Consider the following 20360-nt stretch of genomic DNA (forward strand, 5'->3'; position numbering starts at 1 on the left):
CTCAAATTACCAAGGTTGAATTAGGCTGACTCTGTATACGTAACACGTGCCGTGTTTGTTAGATTGAAGCAAAAGACTGATACAGCGTGTCCTAAGTGCCTGTGCTCGTTTCTGCTTTTCTGATGAGGCCCAGGTCACACGTGAGTTCTCATCTAAATAATGCTTGCTTACTGAATTTGTCAGTCTAAAGAACATTGCACATTGTCACGCTTATGTGTAGGGTAATGTCTTCTAAAAAAACTTAACTACCTTATCTATCTTAAGATAAAATGCTCCAAAGTGAATAGTGAATATACACAAAAAAGTTCAGCCCGAATCTATCAAATTACACAAAACCGCCGCGTTCCTTGGTGGTTTTGTTACTCCTATAATAAAATTTGGAACATTATTCATCCACCAATACAAAATATAAATTCATTGTTAAATTTTAAGTCAAAAGCCGAATTAAATTTATTGTAAAAACAAAAAAGTTCAAACTTATATATATTCTTTACTTTCGGAAAACATTTACCATAGTAATGTATTTTTTTTACACCATCAGAAAGTAGAGATTTCAATAAACAAAAAGCGCACAGACTTTTAAAAAAAAAACTGATATTTTGACGTGAGAATTTTCGATTGAAAATGATGGTGCTTTTTCGATATTGAGGGCAAAATAGGGTGAAAAAATAAATATTTTAAATCAAAAAAATTACAGTGCGTTTAGAAAATGAAAATGTAAGTTTACACCAAATTTAGTAGAAAAAAGACTTGTAAAAGAAAGATAAAAAAAAAACAAAAACTAGGTTTTTTGAATTTTTCACATGAATTTTGAGGTTATGTTAAAAAAGTGTAAATACAAAAGTTGTAAATCTTTTTAGTACCTACAACTTTGCTATTGAACTTTTATCTCCATAGGACTTGTAGTTTAGCTGGAAATCGAGATAAACCGTTTTTTTTTTTTTAGCTTTAAACCCTCCCCTACCACTTCCCGACCTCAGATCGTCCGTAATTTATTATTCCTTTCATTTTCGTTGTTTTCATTTCTTTTATAATGGGATTCATTATACGATGATTTTTTTGTTTTAAAAGCTAAAAGCACTGGTCTATGTCTTCTTCAGAAGGGATTGGAATATATAACATGAATTATACTTAGTCACTAAAAGAACAATATACTCGTATCTCTGGTAATAACTTTAGTTGAGTAGCTCGTTTCAACCGCCTTAATCGCATTAGAGCCAAATTCGCTTCCTATCCACGTGATAGTAAAGCCTTTTGGTTATTTTTGTCTAAGTCTGTATGATTCCTCTATCAGATCTCTTTTTTAGTAATTTTCTTACTTGTTCTTCTATTTCTAAATTATCCTCTATTGAACATTCTTATGGCCTATTACTACAGTATTTGTCAACTATCAGATTAATGCGTGCCTCGTAGTCTTTTACTGTTCCAATGTCATATTTATCCGCGAAGTCCGCGGCCGCCTCAGCAGCGTCTATGCGAGCCCTTTCGGGGATACCGATCTCTAGATGATAGTCACGGAAGATTGGTTCTTCCGCTGTAACAGCTAGAGCCAGGCCGAGGACGACGATGAGGAGCTTCATGTTGGACGATAGTGCGTAGTTTTGCAGTCGAACATTGGCCTTAAATACTGTTTTGTATCTAATTTAAGCATTCATTCATTCATTTTCATTTTAATCTCTTTAATTTTCTAAATTAATTAATAGAGTATAACTGTAGTTGAATCATCGCTAAATTTTTCTAAGAATTATCAAACAGATAAAAAATCAGTACTACATATAATAATTGTAATTTAAGCGTTAACATTATGTTTATAACATATGAAATATTTATTTTTCATTTTATTTTATTAGTCAAGCAAACAGGTACAACAAGAAGTAAAAATAACAATGTACCTATACAAATCACAGGCCACGAATTATCTTATAAGTAACAAAATATTATTTTTCATTTAGAATTTTAGTAACTGGTTTTTTAATAGTTTCTGCGTTAAATACACATGAAAAAGTCGTATTTGAGAATAAAATCGTACCTTAAACAATATGATAAATTGTCATATATTAGAACGAGAAGAAGCATGTATTGTAAAATGTGCATAAATATGTAACAATATTTGGTTTTGGTGGCATATATCTACTGATTGGCAGGTAGATAGGTGAAATATGGCCTATTTATTTATTTATATACTAGCCGACCCGTGCCCACTTCGTTGGGCGTTAATTATTATTTTATTAACCAAATAACATACTTTAAAGAACAAATTTTATAGCACTTAAATAATATGTTGCTTCCATGTATTTATTATTTTAAATTACAGAACCAAATAACATACTTTAAATAACAAATTTTATAGCACTTAAATAAATAATATGTTGCTCCAACGCCATCTATCAAAAATCGAGAAAACGTCGTCGATAGACTAAAATAAGACTAAATTAATAATGTCGAAAGACTAATAAATTGTTTTCTAATAGCGATAGAAGGCGCTAGTTTATTTAACATTTTGATATTATATTTTAATCTTTTTCTTATTTACTGAATTTTTTGTTCAATTACAATAAAATATAGCCTATAGCACTCCTGAATAGTGTAGCTTTTTGTTAATGAAAGAATTTTCATGATCGGATCAGTATTTGCGAAGATTACCCCCTACATACAAACAGAGTTCTAAACTTTACCTCTTTATAATATTAGTATAGATTAATAAAAATCATACCAGATAATCAGACAGTTCAACCTTCAGACCCCAGGTCCTCAGAGTTAACAGAATTTCAAGGTCATAGTTTAATTTATTGTGAAAAGGTGACAATAGTGTAATGTAAGATTTAAAAAAAAAAATACAAAAAGTGCTATTTCTAATTTTAACCGACTGCCAAAAACGAGGAGGTTTTAATTCGATTATATTTTCTTTTCATGTATGTTTCCTCTTAATCACGAGAATAAAGAATCATTCAAGTTTAATTGAGATATGACAATACTTTTTAGTTACATCTAATAATGCATATTTACTTCACTATTTTTTGTCGACCTACCTTGTATTATATCTCATAACTTTTTACTGGGTCGACCGATTTTGATGATTCTTGTTTTAATCGAAAGCTGATGCTAGTCTTGTAGTTCCTATTATTTATTTATTTGATCAAGATCTGATAACTACTTTTTAAGTAATCTTGAGTAAACTAGACGAACAAGGTACGTAATATTACAGGGCTCCTGAAATGTTTTTACGGGTGAAAAAAGAACAAAAAACCGTTTTATATAAAAAAATATTTATGTACATTACTAATCGTCTTAAATATGTCTACAAGCGCGCGTTGATCCAAGTGGCGAAGGAAGTGACTCTTGTAAAACCGGCTGGTAAGCGACGTGAGCACCCAGAGCCAGATCCGAATGAGGTGATACCGATCTGTAATCAGGAATATTAGTTATTTTAACTTAAAAACACCAAGAAACTGAGCATAACAACAGAGTACAACCTTAACCGGGGTCAGGTCACAGTCTCATAGAAAATTAGATTATAAGTTCTTATTAATAATATTCACTTAACATTGGACGAATCGTCTTCATGTTTGCTGTTATTTTAATAAAATATATATCATACAGAAATTAATGTCTAAAGCACATACCAACTGACGATTGTCGCCACTGCCAATAACAAGAGGGCCACCGGAGTCACCGTTGCACGTACTTCCGGCATTAGTGGCAGTACACATTGTCGAAGCAGTAATGACACTGGGACCAAAAGTGCTGGTACAGACGGCGTTGGTAATAACTTGCATAGTGACATGTTTCTGTGACTGACTGTTTGATATGCCAGCAGCTACAGATAATAAAATAAAATAATTCATCCCATATCTTTGGTTAGCATAATGTTTTTGAACCAATTTCCATTTCTTAAATCTTACACGTATGTTTTCAAGGCTTAAAATATTAAGTAGGTATATTTTCGGTACTTAAATTTCAATTAATTTTAATATATTCCTGCAAAATTATAAAACTGTACAAGAGGAAATTATACTTAAACTTACAATCGCTAGTTTTGCCGAATCCAGCAGCCGTTGCCCAGACACCAACATAATTATTACTACCAGTGGCTAATGCAACTCGCCGAATTGCGTCTGGAACGGAAAAAAATAGTTTGCTATAAGACATATTCACATGCAGTTTACGTATGTCATGAATCTCCTTCGGTACTAGTAATATAAAAAATAATTAATATTATTAAAATCAACATACTGGTAAAGGTTACGTGGCTGATGGAAATAATAGCTATGTCATTGTTGAGATTCTGGGTGTTATAGCTGGCATGGGCTTGGACACTTCTGGTTTCTATGCGAACACCTCCCGAAAATAGACGAAGAGATCCGAGGACGACAGTGAACTGACGAGCTTGTGAGTTAGAGTCCCTCCAGCAGTGAGCTGCGGTCACCAACTTGGTGTTCGAGATAAGCGAAGATCCGCATACCGATTGTCTGCCGTTTGTCAATACAATAATCAAGCCACCCTGATGGTACATAGACGATAGATGGTACAATAAATTGTATAAAACATCACATAATATCAATAATAAGAACATAATTTTGTGTGTTTTATGAATCTTACCAGATGAGGATTAGCGCCAAGAGCTGAAGCCTGTCCTCCTACTATTTTGCTACCATCAAAATCTTGCGCCCTTTCCGCTAACCAGATACGTGTAGCTTCAGGAATGCCAATCGCTTCATGATAGTTAGTAGTGATAGAATCCTCAGCTGCAACGGCCAGGGCTAGAGCAACCACAATTAAGAAGTTCATTTTATTGAGCGAATGTGCTTTACAAGATTACAATAACTACTTTTATAGTAACATGTATCTAATCAAAGTTAAAATAGGGCTTATCTATTTGACCCCGAATGTCGATCCGGTTAACAAATACTACCAATAAAATATAAAAATGTAAGGCCTGTTTCACTAGTTTCCGATAAACTTTTAAATAATTATTTAATTTATAATCCGGTATCCAACAGATAAGTTTCTAATATATATATTTCTCTTTCACCTCAAACTACTCAGTAAACTAATGGACAGATAAATTAATCCGTTTCATAAATTTAACGAGTATAGTTTCTACGGGTTGTGGTACAAATTTTTTTTTTTAAAACGAATCACATTTCATAAAAAATTCAGCCTGTAATATCCCACTACTGGGCATAGGCCTCTTTCCCCATGTAGGAGAAGGATCAGAGCTTAATCCACCACGCTGCTCCAATGCGGATTGGCGGATATATTCCCTACTATGTACTGTAAATATATATAGTATCTACTGTAAATGTAGTTTATAATTCTTAAGGGTTTTATTGTAAAATTAATTTGAAATTTAAGTAATTGATTATAATTGGTAATCTGATTAACAACACTTTTTTAACATTAATTTAAGAGTGTATGCTACCTGAAATTGCTTATTTTCCACTCGGCAGGTTGTCCATATCTTCCAAACTACTGAATATTTAAGTTTGAAATTTATATATATGTGTGGTAAAGTTCAGGACATAAACTATCTTTCATATGTTTCGAAAACACGATTCCATAAAATTTTCTCGATACAAAAAAATTGCAAAGTTACCTCTATTTTTGTATTAAGACCTTAATATCTCAGTAAATATAGAAGTTATGGACTTGAGATTAAACATGGTAATTGAAATAAGTATGAAGAACATTTTATATATTGCGTTTTTTTAAAAATAACTATTGATAATGTTTGTGGGGAGAAAATACACATAATTCGCGCGATGAACAACCAAGCGCTTTCAATTCTCACGTGTGGTTAGTACGGGTGAAATCTGAATTCGAGCTGAGGTAGTGTAGCCCCTTAAGTGTGGAAAATATTGTTGTTTTTTGTAAGTTGTTTTCTGATAAGAACCGCACATGGTAAATTTAGTGTATGTATCTATTTGATGAAAGTAAAACAATTGTGATTCATATACTTTATTACCTATAAAAATAATTTTGTACGATTGTACGAAACAATTACTTTAAGTAAATCATGAACATTATGATAGTACCATGTAATTTAATCAATTTATTTTAACTCATTTTAGCGTCCCTTTTATAATTGCTAAATAAATAAATAAAAAAAAAACGCGCCAAAATAAATTACCGCGGGCTTACACTAATGGCGAGACTCGCTTGGTTTGACTACTCTCGCGCTCTCGACGAGGCGTGGTGCGAATTGGCGTTCAGTCGCAAGTATTTTAGGGTCAGGGAGCTCTATTCAGTGATTCGTATCTGCTTGTAGTGGATGCTCTTCTTAAATTGCTTGTTGTTTTGGGCTGTTACAATCAAGTTTTATCTCTCACTTCGATCTTTGAGGCTAATTAAGCACAGGATCCGTTTCCTTTCCTTGTAATCAAGTCTCCCTAGTTGAGGGATTTTGGTAACCCATCTTTGAACTTTTTCAAGTAAATCATTGTCTTACAAAGTATGGGTTCCATACTTGAAATCCGTTTAAATAGGTCAGACGAAGGTTTTGTAGATTTTAGTCACGATCTCAGACGTAAAAGTACTCCGAATGCCTCTGTGACGAGGTAGGCGAGACTTCACTTTCTTGGTGATTAAGTGGATATTACTGACCCATTTAAGATCATCAGTGATGACGACGCCTAAATAAATAAAAAGCCTTTATTTGACCATGCTACAGTACATCTTAGAAACTATAATTAATTTATTATTATGAAGTTTTACAAGTTGTTTATATTTACTTTTACTTATACTAAATTACTTAGGTTAAATAAGGTCTCCGGGTTTGATAAAGGCCTCCTCGAATGATGCCCACCTCTCTCTGTCCATGTCTCACTAAACCATTACTATGGTATAGTGAGATTGATTTGTAGTCCTACTTCGGCGCTAGCTATTTGTAAGTCATTGATCATGAGCTGCAGTTGTGAGTTTGTCTCGGATAATATTACTGTGTCATCGACGAAACATAAGTGACTCAGAAAGGTTCCCTGTATGTAGATTCCTCGCTTGCTCCAGTTAACTTTGTTTGTGATACCTTCGAGTACAGCTATGAATATTTTTGGCGACACAGGATCTCCCTGTCTTACACCTCTTTTTATGGGGAAGCTATGGCCCAGTATTTCTAGTTTTACCAATGTTATTATTATATATGTTTCGTATCACTTTTTTATACAGTTACTCGTTTACTCCCTGGTCTTTCAAGGTTTGCCAAACGCTATCGTGAGTAACCGAGTCGAAGGCCTTTTGATAGTCAATCAATCCGAGATAGTGTGGTCTCTGTTGTTCCCGATACTTCTCTATAATTAACTCTAAAGTATGTAGTACGGTCTATTGTCGAGAAACCCTTCCGGAAACTGGCTTGCTCTATAGGCTGTCTTCTTCGATTACAGGAAAGATTCTCGAGGTTATAATCGCGGAGAAGAGCTTGTTCAAAGTTGGTAGTAGGCTTATCGATCTATAGTTGCCTATATTTTTTGGGTCTCCCTTCTTATTATAACGATGTTACATTCGGACTATTGTCCAGGCGTTCAGACTTTAGTAATATCAAATTGAATAGTTCAGCGAGCGAGCGGTGTTGCTGGCATGTTTTTATGTTATCTTCTTTTTCATGTTCAGTGTGACCTTCTTGCAGTGTGTTCGTGCTGTTTCTTTGGTTTATGATTTTGTTTGTTAATAGTTTTTGATGTAACGATGGAACAAAGTTTTTTTTTATGTAAATGTTGTGTACTACTGTAAGTGACTAGTTCACCATAAACTTTTTACGATTGTTTGAACCAACAAAACAAATAAATAGTTGTGTTTTTCCACGGTAACCAGACGGTTCGAAAGATCATTTTGTTTGTTTTTGTTTGATTTTCTTTATTGTGTTGAAGGAGGAAGAGGCGCCGAAATGATATGCTTGGTTGCTTTGATTATAATTTTTATTTGTTGTAGTATGGACGTAGTTTAATATTCCGTGTTTTATGATTTCCTTTGAAAAGCTCCTAGACCTCTCGACTGATGCCTCAATTTGTTGTGTTTTGTTATTTTTATTTATTTGTGTATTTTTCTCTATATTGTTTTCAGTGGTGATTCTCAGGTCATTCTCAGGTGACAAGCATCTTTCGTTTACTGTTAGTTTTTGAAATTATTAGTTTATGATAATCAATTCTAGCGATATTTTCCTTTTCTCTATCTACCTGAAGTTGTTTTTGTAGCTCCCTTCTCTTCTTCAGTACATATTTTAGATAGTTTTCTTTAAAGTAATAATGCGTATCTTTTAGTGCTCTTTTCTGTTTCATAATTATTATCTTTGTGCCTAGAGTTGTGAAGGTCATTACTGTCGGGCATAGTCTTTATTCTTTCTTTCCTATTCTTTTTATTTCTTGAATGCCATTGTGGCTTATTTTTACAGAGACATATTTTTCCGTCCATATAATAAAGCTTCTTTCTTGGCTCTCGTGTGATTTTTCCATTTCTTCTATTCCGAAAAATTGGTATTCCGAAAGATACCAAACATTTTTTTCTCGCCTGTGTCTCTAAAGTGTGTAATCTCTTTTCCTGGTTTTTCTCTTTTCCTCTTTTACTATTTCTTTCAGGTTTTCGTGATTTTCTTCTGATGCTAAAAACTTTTCTTCCAACATCCTACTAATAAATATTCTGTGTAACTGGCCCAGTAACGTTATTTCCCACTTCTCGGATTTGTTGTCTTTGATTATGCAAATAATTTTTTATTGCCTCAAGTGCTTTCATAACTTTGTCCATTTTTTTAAGTTAGTAAAGAAAAAAAGTAGCGTCCTCTAGTCGGTTTTGGCGGAAGCTCTTGGCTAAGTAGAAACAATGTCAATTGAAAATATTGATTCTGTACTTGTTGTCTGCGTCTACTTGAATAAAATAATTTTTGATTTTCGATAGTGTATACTTTTTTTCCGCAATAGCGTAATTAATAAAGTTATATTTATAAGAAAAAAAAATAATAACAATTTTCTTCTCACGTATAATATTTAAAGTCTTTATTTTCTTAAATTAGTAATTTAATATTTAATAGACTACAGAAAACTTAGGCCTCGCCAATGAAACAAATGAGGTAGAGAGGTGTCGTAAAGCAAATAATACGAACAACATTGCATCAAAACATTTAATTATTATGTATAATGGTATACAGGAGTCTATTGTGATCTGAGCCAAGAAGCAAATGAGGTAACTCTGGCGAAACCGGCTGGTGCCAACGTGCAACCGGCGGCCGAACCGAAGGAAGTGATACCAATCTGTAGAAAATTTTTCAAATAAAAAATGACATATTAATTGTAAATAAATATTAATAACAATAAGCAAATAAAATCTTTTTTTTTAGTAAAGTAAAAATAGAAGTCATTACTAGTACAAAATAAAAGACAATGCAAAATAGAAGAAATGTTATAAAAATAAGCAAAGGAAATTGTATTTCAGTAAAGTAAAAGGTGAAGTCGTTACTGGTACAAAATAAAAGACGAGAAAATAACGAAAAATAATTACTGACCAAGGTATTGCCGACCGCGAGAGGACCTCCAGAGTCACCTCCGCAGGTGCTTCGGCCGCCGCTGTTAGACGTGCACAAAGTGGAAGAGCCAACGACTGCGGTACCATATACCCTAGCACACGTGTTGTTGTCAATGACTTGCAGGCTTACATGTCTCGCTACACTGGATACTGAGCCGGCTGAAAATAAAAAATAAAAAAACTGAATAAAAAGTCATCTAAAATGCTCTCTACGATCGTTATCAAAATATGCAGGCACTTAAATAAGAACAAGGATCGAATTATCTATAAATGAAAATGAGCTTACTGTTGCTCGTTCTTCCGAAACCAGCAGCTACAGCCGTAACACCGACATAGTTGTTGGAGCCGGTGGCTAACGAGATGGCCCGGATGTTGTCTGAGAAAAAAGTTTTTTAATTGTTTTTTGTGGAATATACACATTACAGTCGTGACATATATACAGTAGTTATATTTCGTAGCAAATATAGCTCTATATAGCCTATTTCCAGTCACCTGACCTCAGTTAATAATTTTTAAACATTCATTATTGTGTATTATTTATTTTTGTGTTACTTACACACGGGGAATTCGAAACATTTTTAATATGATATTAAAAATGCTCATTAATGTGATTATGCTTAACTCGTATATTTTTATAGGGTTTCCTGCCCATAGAGACCTTATTACTCCACTATGTTTCTCTGTTCATGGGATCGTCCTTCTGTCATTTTAAATAATTTTAAGTTCCCCAACCATTAGAAATTTTTTTACGTGTTAATGTATTACAACTGAACTAATTCCCTATTCGCTTGTGCTAAATTTAAACATTATATTTAGATAAAAAGTATCTAATTTTCCACCTAGTGATATAAACTCAAAACATATAAAACCAGAAGTTAGCAAAAGCTAAAAGTTGTTTTCGATATTTAATTATAAAATTAGAATTGACTTACTGTTGAAGTTAACGCGACTGATACGAATGACAGCAACATCATTTCGGAGGGTATTCATGTTGTAACTGGGATGCATAACAACATTGCTGGTGGAGATACGAATGCCACCAGAATTGTAGTTAACAGATCCAAGAATAACGGTGAAAGTTCTAGCTTGTACACCACCACTTCTCCAACAGTGAGCAGCAGTGACCAGTCTAGTGTTACTAATAAGAGAAGATCCGCAAACTGATCTTTGTCCGGTTGTCAATGTGATTTGTAGACCAGCCTTAAAAATAACAAAAAAAAAAATATTATTATTAATTTACAAAAAAAAAATATTATTACGTATTTTACATGTGAAACAAAAGCTATTTATTATTTACTGTAATTGTGTTTGCTAGCAAACGATAAAACCGACTTAATTACATAAGTAATACAACGTAAATAGACGACAACAATTAACAACACTAGTTACCACTACAATTTTCGAATGTTTGTCTCGATTTCTCTAGGATGCCACCATCAGATCCCGGTTTCCTTATCATGGTACCACCGTTGGCATATCTCCTTTCCAACAAAAAAAGAATCATCAAAATCGGTTCATAAACGACGAAGTTATCCGCAAACACATAAAAATATATAAATACGTATATAGATATACGGTCCAATTGAGTAACGTCCCCCTTTTTTGAAGTTGGTTAAAAAGTTATCAAACATACCAAGTGGGGATTAGCTCCTAGTGCTGAAACCTGTCCTCCGATAATCCTGGAACCGTCGAAGTCCGCGGCCGCCTCAGCAGCGTCTATGCGAGCCCTTTCGGGGATACCGATCTCTAGATGATAGTCACGGAAGATTGGTTCTTCCGCTGTAACAGCTAGAGCCAGGCCGAGGACGACGATGAGGAGCTTCATGTTGGACGATAGTGCGTTGTTTTGCACTCGAACATTGGCCTTAAATACTGTGTTATATCTAATCTCACCATTTTAAGCTCTTTAATTTCTTACATTAATTATATAGATTATATCTTTAGTTGAATTATTTATCGCTATTTTCGTCGAAGATTTATCAACTGGTAAAAAACAAGTTCTACACAGAATAATTGTAATTTAAGCGTTAAAATTCAATCATCAATCAACCAATGTAATGAAGATCAAGTAAATGAAGTTTCGCGTAAATTCTACTCAACGTTGCATCCCTTACTACACTTTAAGCATTTCTTACCAACTAAGGCCAAGCTCCACTTGGTGAATACTTTACTTTTGCCCAACTACGGCGATGTGTGTCGTTTGGACCTCAATCAGGTCCATTTGAACAAACCTGATCGATTGCTCCTCGCCTTTGACCTGCATTCGTTTCATTTTCGGTTTGCGGAAGTATGATCTATTTTGCTGTTGGGTCTGCTGTGGCGCTGTAGTGCCTCAGTAATTTTCGCGGAAAGACGCGTCGATGACTTTAAACTACGACTATCATGCGCAAGAGGTGCGCGTAATTACTTAAGCGTTTCCGCGGCAGCCACAATAGTATTCTGAAAATGTTTGTAGATCGATGGGAGAGTCCAATGCTGCGACATTGGATAAAGCTCCATGTAATATGAATGTAAATATAAAAATATTATTGTTTTAAATTTGTTGTACTAACACTAGGTTATAAGAAACATTGTTACTAACACTACGGGCTAGACCTGAAATAAATATTATTATTATTATTATTAGTTCCCATTACAGATATCTATAATCTATCTCTTTCTACTCCTATTTATCGGTCTGGGTTTTTGTCTAATTCATTTGCTGCTACTGCTGTTCATCTCTGGAACATGTTACCTGAGTCCATCTGTAAAGTTCCTTCACGTGACTCATTTAAGAGACAAGCAAGCTTCTTAGCGAAAATTTAACCTAATTTGGTGAACTCAATAAACACAGTGTGTTCTATATTGTTTTGTTTATCGTTGTTAGCTTATTAATTATTGTGTATGCATGTATGCATGCATGTCTTTTTGCTCTCTATTTCGCTGCAGTGCTGAAGGATGCGCTCTGGAGTAGCAGTGGTCAAATAGTTATAAATACAAGAACTGATGGCGGGGTCTTTAATTTGTCTCGATTTAGAGCCAAAGGCAAAGTTCAGCAGCGTCCGGTACTGGAAATTCTTTACGCCGATGATATCTGTCTAATGGCTGATAGCATGAGCAACCTCAGGCAGTATATTGAAGATCTGGACAAATCTTGTCAAAGATTTGGATTAACGGTAAATGCGTCTAAGACGCAGATATTAAAACAGCCAACTCGAGGCATGATTGCTGATCCGTCCGCTATACACCTTAATGGAAGGGAACTTGACGTAGTCTCGTCATTTAGATACCTCGGAACATTGCTCAAAAACGATAATCGCTTAGATTCTGAAATCGCCTCGCGTATAGCAAGAGCTGCGGCTGCATTTGGAAAATTATATACAAGGGTATGGAATTCGCATTGTCATGACCTGACGCTTAAAACCAAAATAATAGTACACAAGGCTAGCTAATACTTCCAATCCTAATGTACTCCGCTGAGACCTGGTGTGCATACAAAGGTGATATTAAGCGACTTGACAGCTTTCATATGAAGTGCTTGCGTACTATTCTCCGAGTGAAATGGCAGGATCGAGTGCCTAACTCTGAGGTGTTACGAAAGGCGGGAGTCGAAGGTATTGAATGCTTACTGATGACCAACCAACTTTGATGGTGCGGACATGTAGTACGAATGGACGATACCAGACTGCCAAAGGCATTGCTTTATTCGGAGCTTAGTTGTGGGAAGAGGAAAGCCGGAGGTCAATACCTCCGATATAAAGACGTCCTTAAGCGCCACTTATCAGCTTGCGGCATGTCTTTGGACTCGTGGGAGGAGCTGGCACAAAATAGGACAGAATGGAGACGAACCATCAAATCAAGTATATCAATCTTTGAATCCAGTCGCTTAGCAAGCCTAGATGCTAAGCGCGAACAACGGAAATCCCGTCTTAAGCCCTCGTACGATTACACATACAATAAAGACGGGCAATTGTACTGTTTCTCTTGCAGCCGAACGTTTAAGACAAAGTTTGGCTTCGCTAGTCGTCTCAGAGCGCACGCCAGGCACTAACAGAGGATCGCCGTAGATGGATACGTCTAGACGACATAATGTATATATATTTATATAGTATGTATATGAATTATTTGCTCATATATATAATATAGCGATTGTAACTAACCTTACCTTATTTTTCCTCCCTTTTTTTCTCCGAGTGTTAATTTTAGTAATACCCAATTCTGCGCACCTACAAACATCCGCTCTTATACGTTCTAAGGTTGGCTGGTAGAGAATGCTTTTAGCGTTAAGCTCGCTTATACAAAGTATCCATAAATAAATAAATAAAATATTTATTTTTAATTTTATAGTATTATCGAACAAACAGGGACAAAAAGAAGTCAAAATAACAATATTATATATAATAAGTCGCGGTTTAGACGCTCTCGCATGTTAACACTCAGATTGAAAGCTATAATATACAGGCCACAAGGATTATCTTAAAAGTAACAGCATATTATTTTTCATTCAGGATTTTAGTGACTGGTTTTTCAATCGTTTATGTGTTGAATACACGTGAAAAAGTCATGTTTGAGTATAAAATCGTAACTTAAAGGATATTATGATATACAGATATGTGTAGATACTAAAACGAGAAGAAGAATGTATTATAAAATGTTAATGAATATCATATATATTAATACGCTACGATTAAGATTTTTGCCTCCCTTTTTAGAAAAAACCTCACAATTACTCTCTCCTATCTCCACATAAATAATATGTCATTTTATAGATAACTAGCCGACTCGTGCCCACTTCGTTGGACGTTATTTATTTTTGCGATGCAAATATGTAGTAAAGTGTTCATCTCGCTCGCATTCCTCCGACTTGATTTACATTTACTTGACTTTGATTGACTTTGACTTGATTTTGATTTACATTGTTGAAAAACAATAAAATGTGGCCTATATCACTCCTGAATAGTGTAGTTTTCTGGTAGTGAAAGAATTTTCATGATCGGATCAGTATTTGCGAAGATTACCCCCTACAAACAAATATATTAGTATAGATTGCTTGCTCTACCGGCATCCACAACTAAAAAATTTATTATTGCTTTTGTTTTTGTAAATTAATTAATTATTAAAATTATGTATATATATATTTATTATATATACTTATTTAGTGCGAATTATTTGCACAGTTATTGTTAAATTTAGTGTAAAAGAAAGAAAAAATCTCTAATCTATGCAGACATATATTTGAGCATCTGTTTAAGGTCCCGCTTGTATCTTCGTATTTTGCAAATAAGTTTGTACAAAAACATCTGATCCCTCTCAATTATTAAACAGATATATAGGTGGAATACGGTCTATTTATTTATTTATTGTTGTGCATTTGTTTAGATTGATCCAGTGTCAAGTATATTTAGATAGGATCTTGACCGACTTGGCTACATTTAATTTAATTGAATATTTTGTAATTAAAATTTAGTGAAGTGTAACATTTCGATTATATTCTTCATATACATATTTATATATATTATAATGGCTACGCAGTGTCATTTTTTATTTCGCAGTGATAACATAATGACAATAACAATTTGTAGTGAGAGTGTTGATTCTTCATATATTTGATTATTCAATGTATATAGTCTTTTTACTCGTATATGCGTGCACTTAACCATGACGAAACGTAAGTGACTCAGAAAGGTTCCCTGTATGTAGATTCCTCGTTTGCTCCTGTTAAGTTTGTTTATGATACCTTCGAGTACAGCTATAAATATTTCTGGCGACACAGGATCTCCCTGTCTTACACCTCTCTTTATGGGGAAGCTCTGGCCCAGTATTTCTATATTTATATATATATTACCAGCTGACCCCGCAAACGTTGCTTTGCCATATATGTTATTAACCCGCTTAATCCCCCCCCCCCCCATAAATTTGGGGTATGAAAAATAGATGTTGGCCGATTCTCAGACCTACCCGATATGCCCACAAAATTTTATTAAAATCGGTCGAGCCGTTTCGGAGGAGTTCAATGTTTAACACCATGACACGAGAATTTTATATATTAGATATATGTTCCGTATCACTTTTTGCCAAACACTATCGTGAGTAACCGAGTCGAAGGCCTTTTGGTAGTCATAAAATCCGAGATAGCGTGGTCTCTGTTGTTCTCGATACTTCTCTATAATTAACTCTATCGTCGAGAAACCCTTCCGGAAACTGGCTTGCTCTATAAAGCTGTCTTCTTCGATTACAGTAAAGATTCTCGAGGTTATAATCGCGGAGAAGAGCTTGTACAGAGTTGGTAGTAGGCTTGTCGATCTATAGTTGCCTATATTTTTTGGGTCTCCCTTCTTATTATACCGATGTTACATTCAGGAGGAGTAGGAGGCGCCGAAATGATATGCTTGGTTGCTTTGATTATAATTTTTATTTGTTGTAGTATGGACGTAGTTTAATATTCCGTGTTTTATGATTTCCTTTGAAAAGCTCCTAGACCTCTCGACTGATGCCTCAATTTGTTGTGTTTTGTTACTTTTATTTATTTGTGTATTTTTCTCTGTATTGGTTTCATTGGCATTCTCAGGTGACAAGCATCTTTCGTTTACTGTTAGTTTTTGAAATTATAAGTTTATGATAATCAATTCTAGCGATATTTTCCTTTTCTCTATCTACCTGAAGTTGTTTCTATAGCTCTCTTCTCTTCTTCAGTACATATTTTAGATAGTTTTCTTTAATGTAATAATGCGTAGCTTTTAGTGCTCTTTTCTGTTTCATAATTTTTATCTTTGTGCCTAGAGTTGTGAAACTATCGGGCATAGTCTTTCTTCTTTGTTTCCTATTCTTTTTATTTCTTGAATGCCACTGTGGCTTAATTTTACAGAGAGATATTTTTCCGTCCATATAATAAAGTTTTTTTCTAGGCTCTCGTATGATTTATCCATTTTTCTATTCCGAAAAATACCAAACAATTTTTTTTCGCCTGTCTCTCTAAAGTGTGTAATCTCTTTTTCTGGTTTTCTACTATTTCTTTCAGGTTTTCGTAATATTTTTCTGATGCTAAAAACTTTTCTTCAAACATCCTACTAATAAATATTCTGTGTAACTGGCCCAGTAACGTTATTTCCCACTTCTCGGATTTGTTGTCTTTGATTATGCAAATAATTTTTTATTGCCTCAAGTGCTTTCATAACTTTGTCCATTTTTTTAAGTTAGTAAAGAAAAAAAGTAGCGTCCTCTAGTCGGTTTTGGCGGAAGCTCTTGGCTAAGTAGAAACAATGTCAATTGAAAATATTGATTCTGTACTTGTTGTCTGCGTCTACTTGAATAAAATAATTTTTGATTTTCGATAGTGTATACTTTTTTTCCGCAATAGCGTAATTAATAAAGTTATATTTATAAGAAAAAAAAATAATAACAATTTTCTTCTCACGTATAATATTTAAAGTCTTTATTTTCTTAAATTAGTAATTTAATATTTAATAGACTACAGAAAACTTAGGCCTCGCCAATGAAACAAATGAGGTAGAGAGGTGTCGTAAAGCAAATAATACGAACAACATTGCATCAAAACATTTAATTATTATGTATAATGGTATACAGGAGTCTATTGTGATCTGAGCCAAGAAGCAAATGAGGTAACTCTGGCGAAACCGGCTGGTGCCAACGTGCAACCGGCGGCCGAACCGAAGGAAGTGATACCAATCTGTAGAAAATTTTTCAAATAAAAAATGACATATTAATTGTAAATAAATATTAATAACAATAAGCAAATAAAATCTTTTTTTTTAGTAAAGTAAAAATAGAAGTCATTACTAGTACAAAATAAAAGACAATGCAAAATAGAAGAAATGTTATAAAAATAAGCAAAGGAAATTGTATTTCAGTAAAGTAAAAGGTGAAGTCGTTACTGGTACAAAATAAAAGACGAGAAAATAACGAAAAATAATTACTGACCAAGGTATTGCCGACCGCGAGAGGACCTCCAGAGTCACCTCCGCAGGTGCTTCGGCCGCCGCTGTTAGACGTGCACAAAGTGGAAGAGCCAACGACTGCGGTACCATATACCCTAGCACACGTGTTGTTGTCAATGACTTGCAGGCTTACATGTCTCGCTACACTGGATACTGAGCCGGCTGAAAATAAAAAATAAAAAAACTGAATAAAAAGTCATCTAAAATGCTCTCTACGATCGTTATCAAAATATGCAGGCACTTAAATAAGAACAAGGATCGAATTATCTATAAATGAAAATGAGCTTACTGTTGCTCGTTCTTCCGAAACCAGCAGCTACAGCCGTAACACCGACATAGTTGTTGGAGCCGGTGGCTAACGAGATGGCCCGGATGTTGTCTGAGAAAAAAGTTTTTTAATTGTTTTTTGTGGAATATACACATTACAGTCGTGACATATATACAGTAGTTATATTTCGTAGCAAATATAGCTCTATATAGCCTATTTCCAGTCACCTGACCTCAGTTAATAATTTTTAAACATTCATTATTGTGTATTATTTATTTTTGTGTTACTTACACACGGGGAATTCGAAACATTTTTAATATGATATTAAAAATGCTCATTAATGTGATTATGCTTAACTCGTATATTTTTATAGGGTTTCCTGCCCATAGAGACCTTATTACTCCACTATGTTTCTCTGTTCATGGGATCGTCCTTCTGTCATTTTAAATAATTTTAAGTTCCCCAACCATTAGAAATTTTTTTACGTGTTAATGTATTACAACTGAACTAATTCCCTATTCGCTTGTGCTAAATTTAAACATTATATTTAGATAAAAAGTATCTAATTTTCCACCTAGTGATATAAACTCAAAACATATAAAACCAGAAGTTAGCAAAAGCTAAAAGTTGTTTTCGATATTTAATTATAAAATTAGAATTGACTTACTGTTGAAGTTAACGCGACTGATACGAATGACAGCAACATCATTTCGGAGGGTATTCATGTTGTAACTGGGATGCATAACAACATTGCTGGTGGAGATACGAATGCCACCAGAATTGTAGTTAACAGATCCAAGAATAACGGTGAAAGTTCTAGCTTGTACACCACCACTTCTCCAACAGTGAGCAGCAGTGACCAGTCTAGTGTTACTAATAAGAGAAGATCCGCAAACTGATCTTTGTCCGGTTGTCAATGTGATTTGTAGACCAGCCTTAAAAATAACAAAAAAAAAAATATTATTATTAATTTACAAAAAAAAAATATTATTACGTATTTTACATGTGAAACAAAAGCTATTTATTATTTACTGTAATTGTGTTTGCTAGCAAACGATAAAACCGACTTAATTACATAAGTAATACAACGTAAATAGACGACAACAATTAACAACACTAGTTACCACTACAATTTTCGAATGTTTGTCTCGATTTCTCTAGGATGCCACCATCAGATCCCGGTTTCCTTATCATGGTACCACCGTTGGCATATCTCCTTTCCAACAAAAAAAGAATCATCAAAATCGGTTCATAAACGACGAAGTTATCCGCAAACACATAAAAATATATAAATACGTATATAGATATACGGTCCAATTGAGTAACGTCCCCCTTTTTTGAAGTTGGTTAAAAAGTTATCAAACATACCAAGTGGGGATTAGCTCCTAGTGCTGAAACCTGTCCTCCGATAATCCTGGAACCGTCGAAGTCCGCGGCCGCCTCAGCAGCGTCTATGCGAGCCCTTTCGGGGATACCGATCTCTAGATGATAGTCACGGAAGATTGGTTCTTCCGCTGTAACAGCTAGAGCCAGGCCGAGGACGACGATGAGGAGCTTCATGTTGGACGATAGTGCGTTGTTTTGCACTCGAACATTGGCCTTAAATACTGTGTTATATCTAATCTCACCATTTTAAGCTCTTTAATTTCTTACATTAATTATATAGATTATATCTTTAGTTGAATTATTTATCGCTATTTTCGTCGAAGATTTATCAACTGGTAAAAAACAAGTTCTACACAGAATAATTGTAATTTAAGCGTTAAAATTCAATCATCAATCAACCAATGTAATGAAGATCAAGTAAATGAAGTTTCGCGTAAATTCTACTCAACGTTGCATCCCTTACTACACTTTAAGCATTTCTTACCAACTAAGGCCAAGCTCCACTTGGTGAATACTTTACTTTTGCCCAACTACGGCGATGTGTGTCGTTTGGACCTCAATCAGGTCCATTTGAACAAACCTGATCGATTGCTCCTCGCCTTTGACCTGCATTCGTTTCATTTTCGGTTTGCGGAAGTATGATCTATTTTGCTGTTGGGTCTGCTGTGGCGCTGTAGTGCCTCAGTAATTTTCGCGGAAAGACGCGTCGATGACTTTAAACTACGACTATCATGCGCAAGAGGTGCGCGTAATTACTTAAGCGTTTCCGCGGCAGCCACAATAGTATTCTGAAAATGTTTGTAGATCGATGGGAGAGTCCAATGCTGCGACATTGGATAAAGCTCCATGTAATATGAATGTAAATATAAAAATATTATTGTTTTAAATTTGTTGTACTAACACTAGGTTATAAGAAACATTGTTACTAACACTACGGGCTAGACCTGAAATAAATATTATTATTATTATTAGTTCCCATTACAGATATCTATAATCTATCTCTTTCTACTCTTTTTTTTTATTTATTTGTAACATTAAGAAAAGCATACATTAAATTATATTTACTTGCAAAAGCACATAAGCTTGTCCGCAAGTAACATTCTCACACATTTTACATAAGACTTGAAATATATTGCTATAACATTTACAAACTACAGTGGTTACAAAAAACATATTTATACTACGCTTAGATAATTTTTGCTAAACAAAGTTTTGCGTCTACCCTACTTATTAAAAATAGTTTCTTCTTTATTAATTAAACAATA

The 20360-nt window shown here is 34.3% G+C and overlaps 2 protein-coding genes across 2 annotated transcripts in view; both read right to left on the reverse strand.

Annotated features, from left to right (window-relative positions):
- Window positions 1-3298: 3298 nt before the first annotated feature.
- Window positions 3299-4788, reverse strand: LOC123660115 (collagenase-like). The gene is made up of 5 exons (XM_045595219.1): window positions 4600-4788; window positions 4234-4501; window positions 4026-4115; window positions 3624-3817; window positions 3299-3403 (listed from the first exon to the last, which is right to left on the reverse strand). The coding sequence occupies exons 1-5, from the start codon at window positions 4786-4788 to the stop codon at window positions 3299-3301; spliced, it is 846 nt and encodes a 281-aa protein (XP_045451175.1).
- A 4349-nt stretch (window positions 4789-9137) lies between these two features.
- The window catches only part of LOC123660589, an 18976-nt gene continuing 7753 nt past the window's right edge, over window positions 9138-20360 (reverse strand). The window contains exons 5-15 of the mRNA XM_045595643.1: window positions 19616-19758; window positions 19078-19327; window positions 18377-18644; window positions 17731-17820; window positions 17260-17603; window positions 11679-11821; window positions 11141-11390; window positions 10440-10707; window positions 9794-9883; window positions 9320-9666; window positions 9138-9236 (exon numbers count right to left, since the gene is read on the reverse strand). Coding sequence (XP_045451599.1) covers window positions 9138-9236; window positions 9320-9666; window positions 9794-9883; window positions 10440-10707; window positions 11141-11390; window positions 11679-11821; window positions 17260-17603; window positions 17731-17820; window positions 18377-18644; window positions 19078-19327; window positions 19616-19758 — 2292 coding nt within the window. The remainder of the gene's footprint in view (window positions 9237-9319; window positions 9667-9793; window positions 9884-10439; window positions 10708-11140; window positions 11391-11678; window positions 11822-17259; window positions 17604-17730; window positions 17821-18376; window positions 18645-19077; window positions 19328-19615; window positions 19759-20360) is intronic.

This window comes from Melitaea cinxia, chromosome 15, assembly GCF_905220565.1.
Source record: "Melitaea cinxia chromosome 15, ilMelCinx1.1, whole genome shotgun sequence".
Taxonomy (NCBI): domain Eukaryota; kingdom Metazoa; phylum Arthropoda; class Insecta; order Lepidoptera; family Nymphalidae; genus Melitaea; species Melitaea cinxia.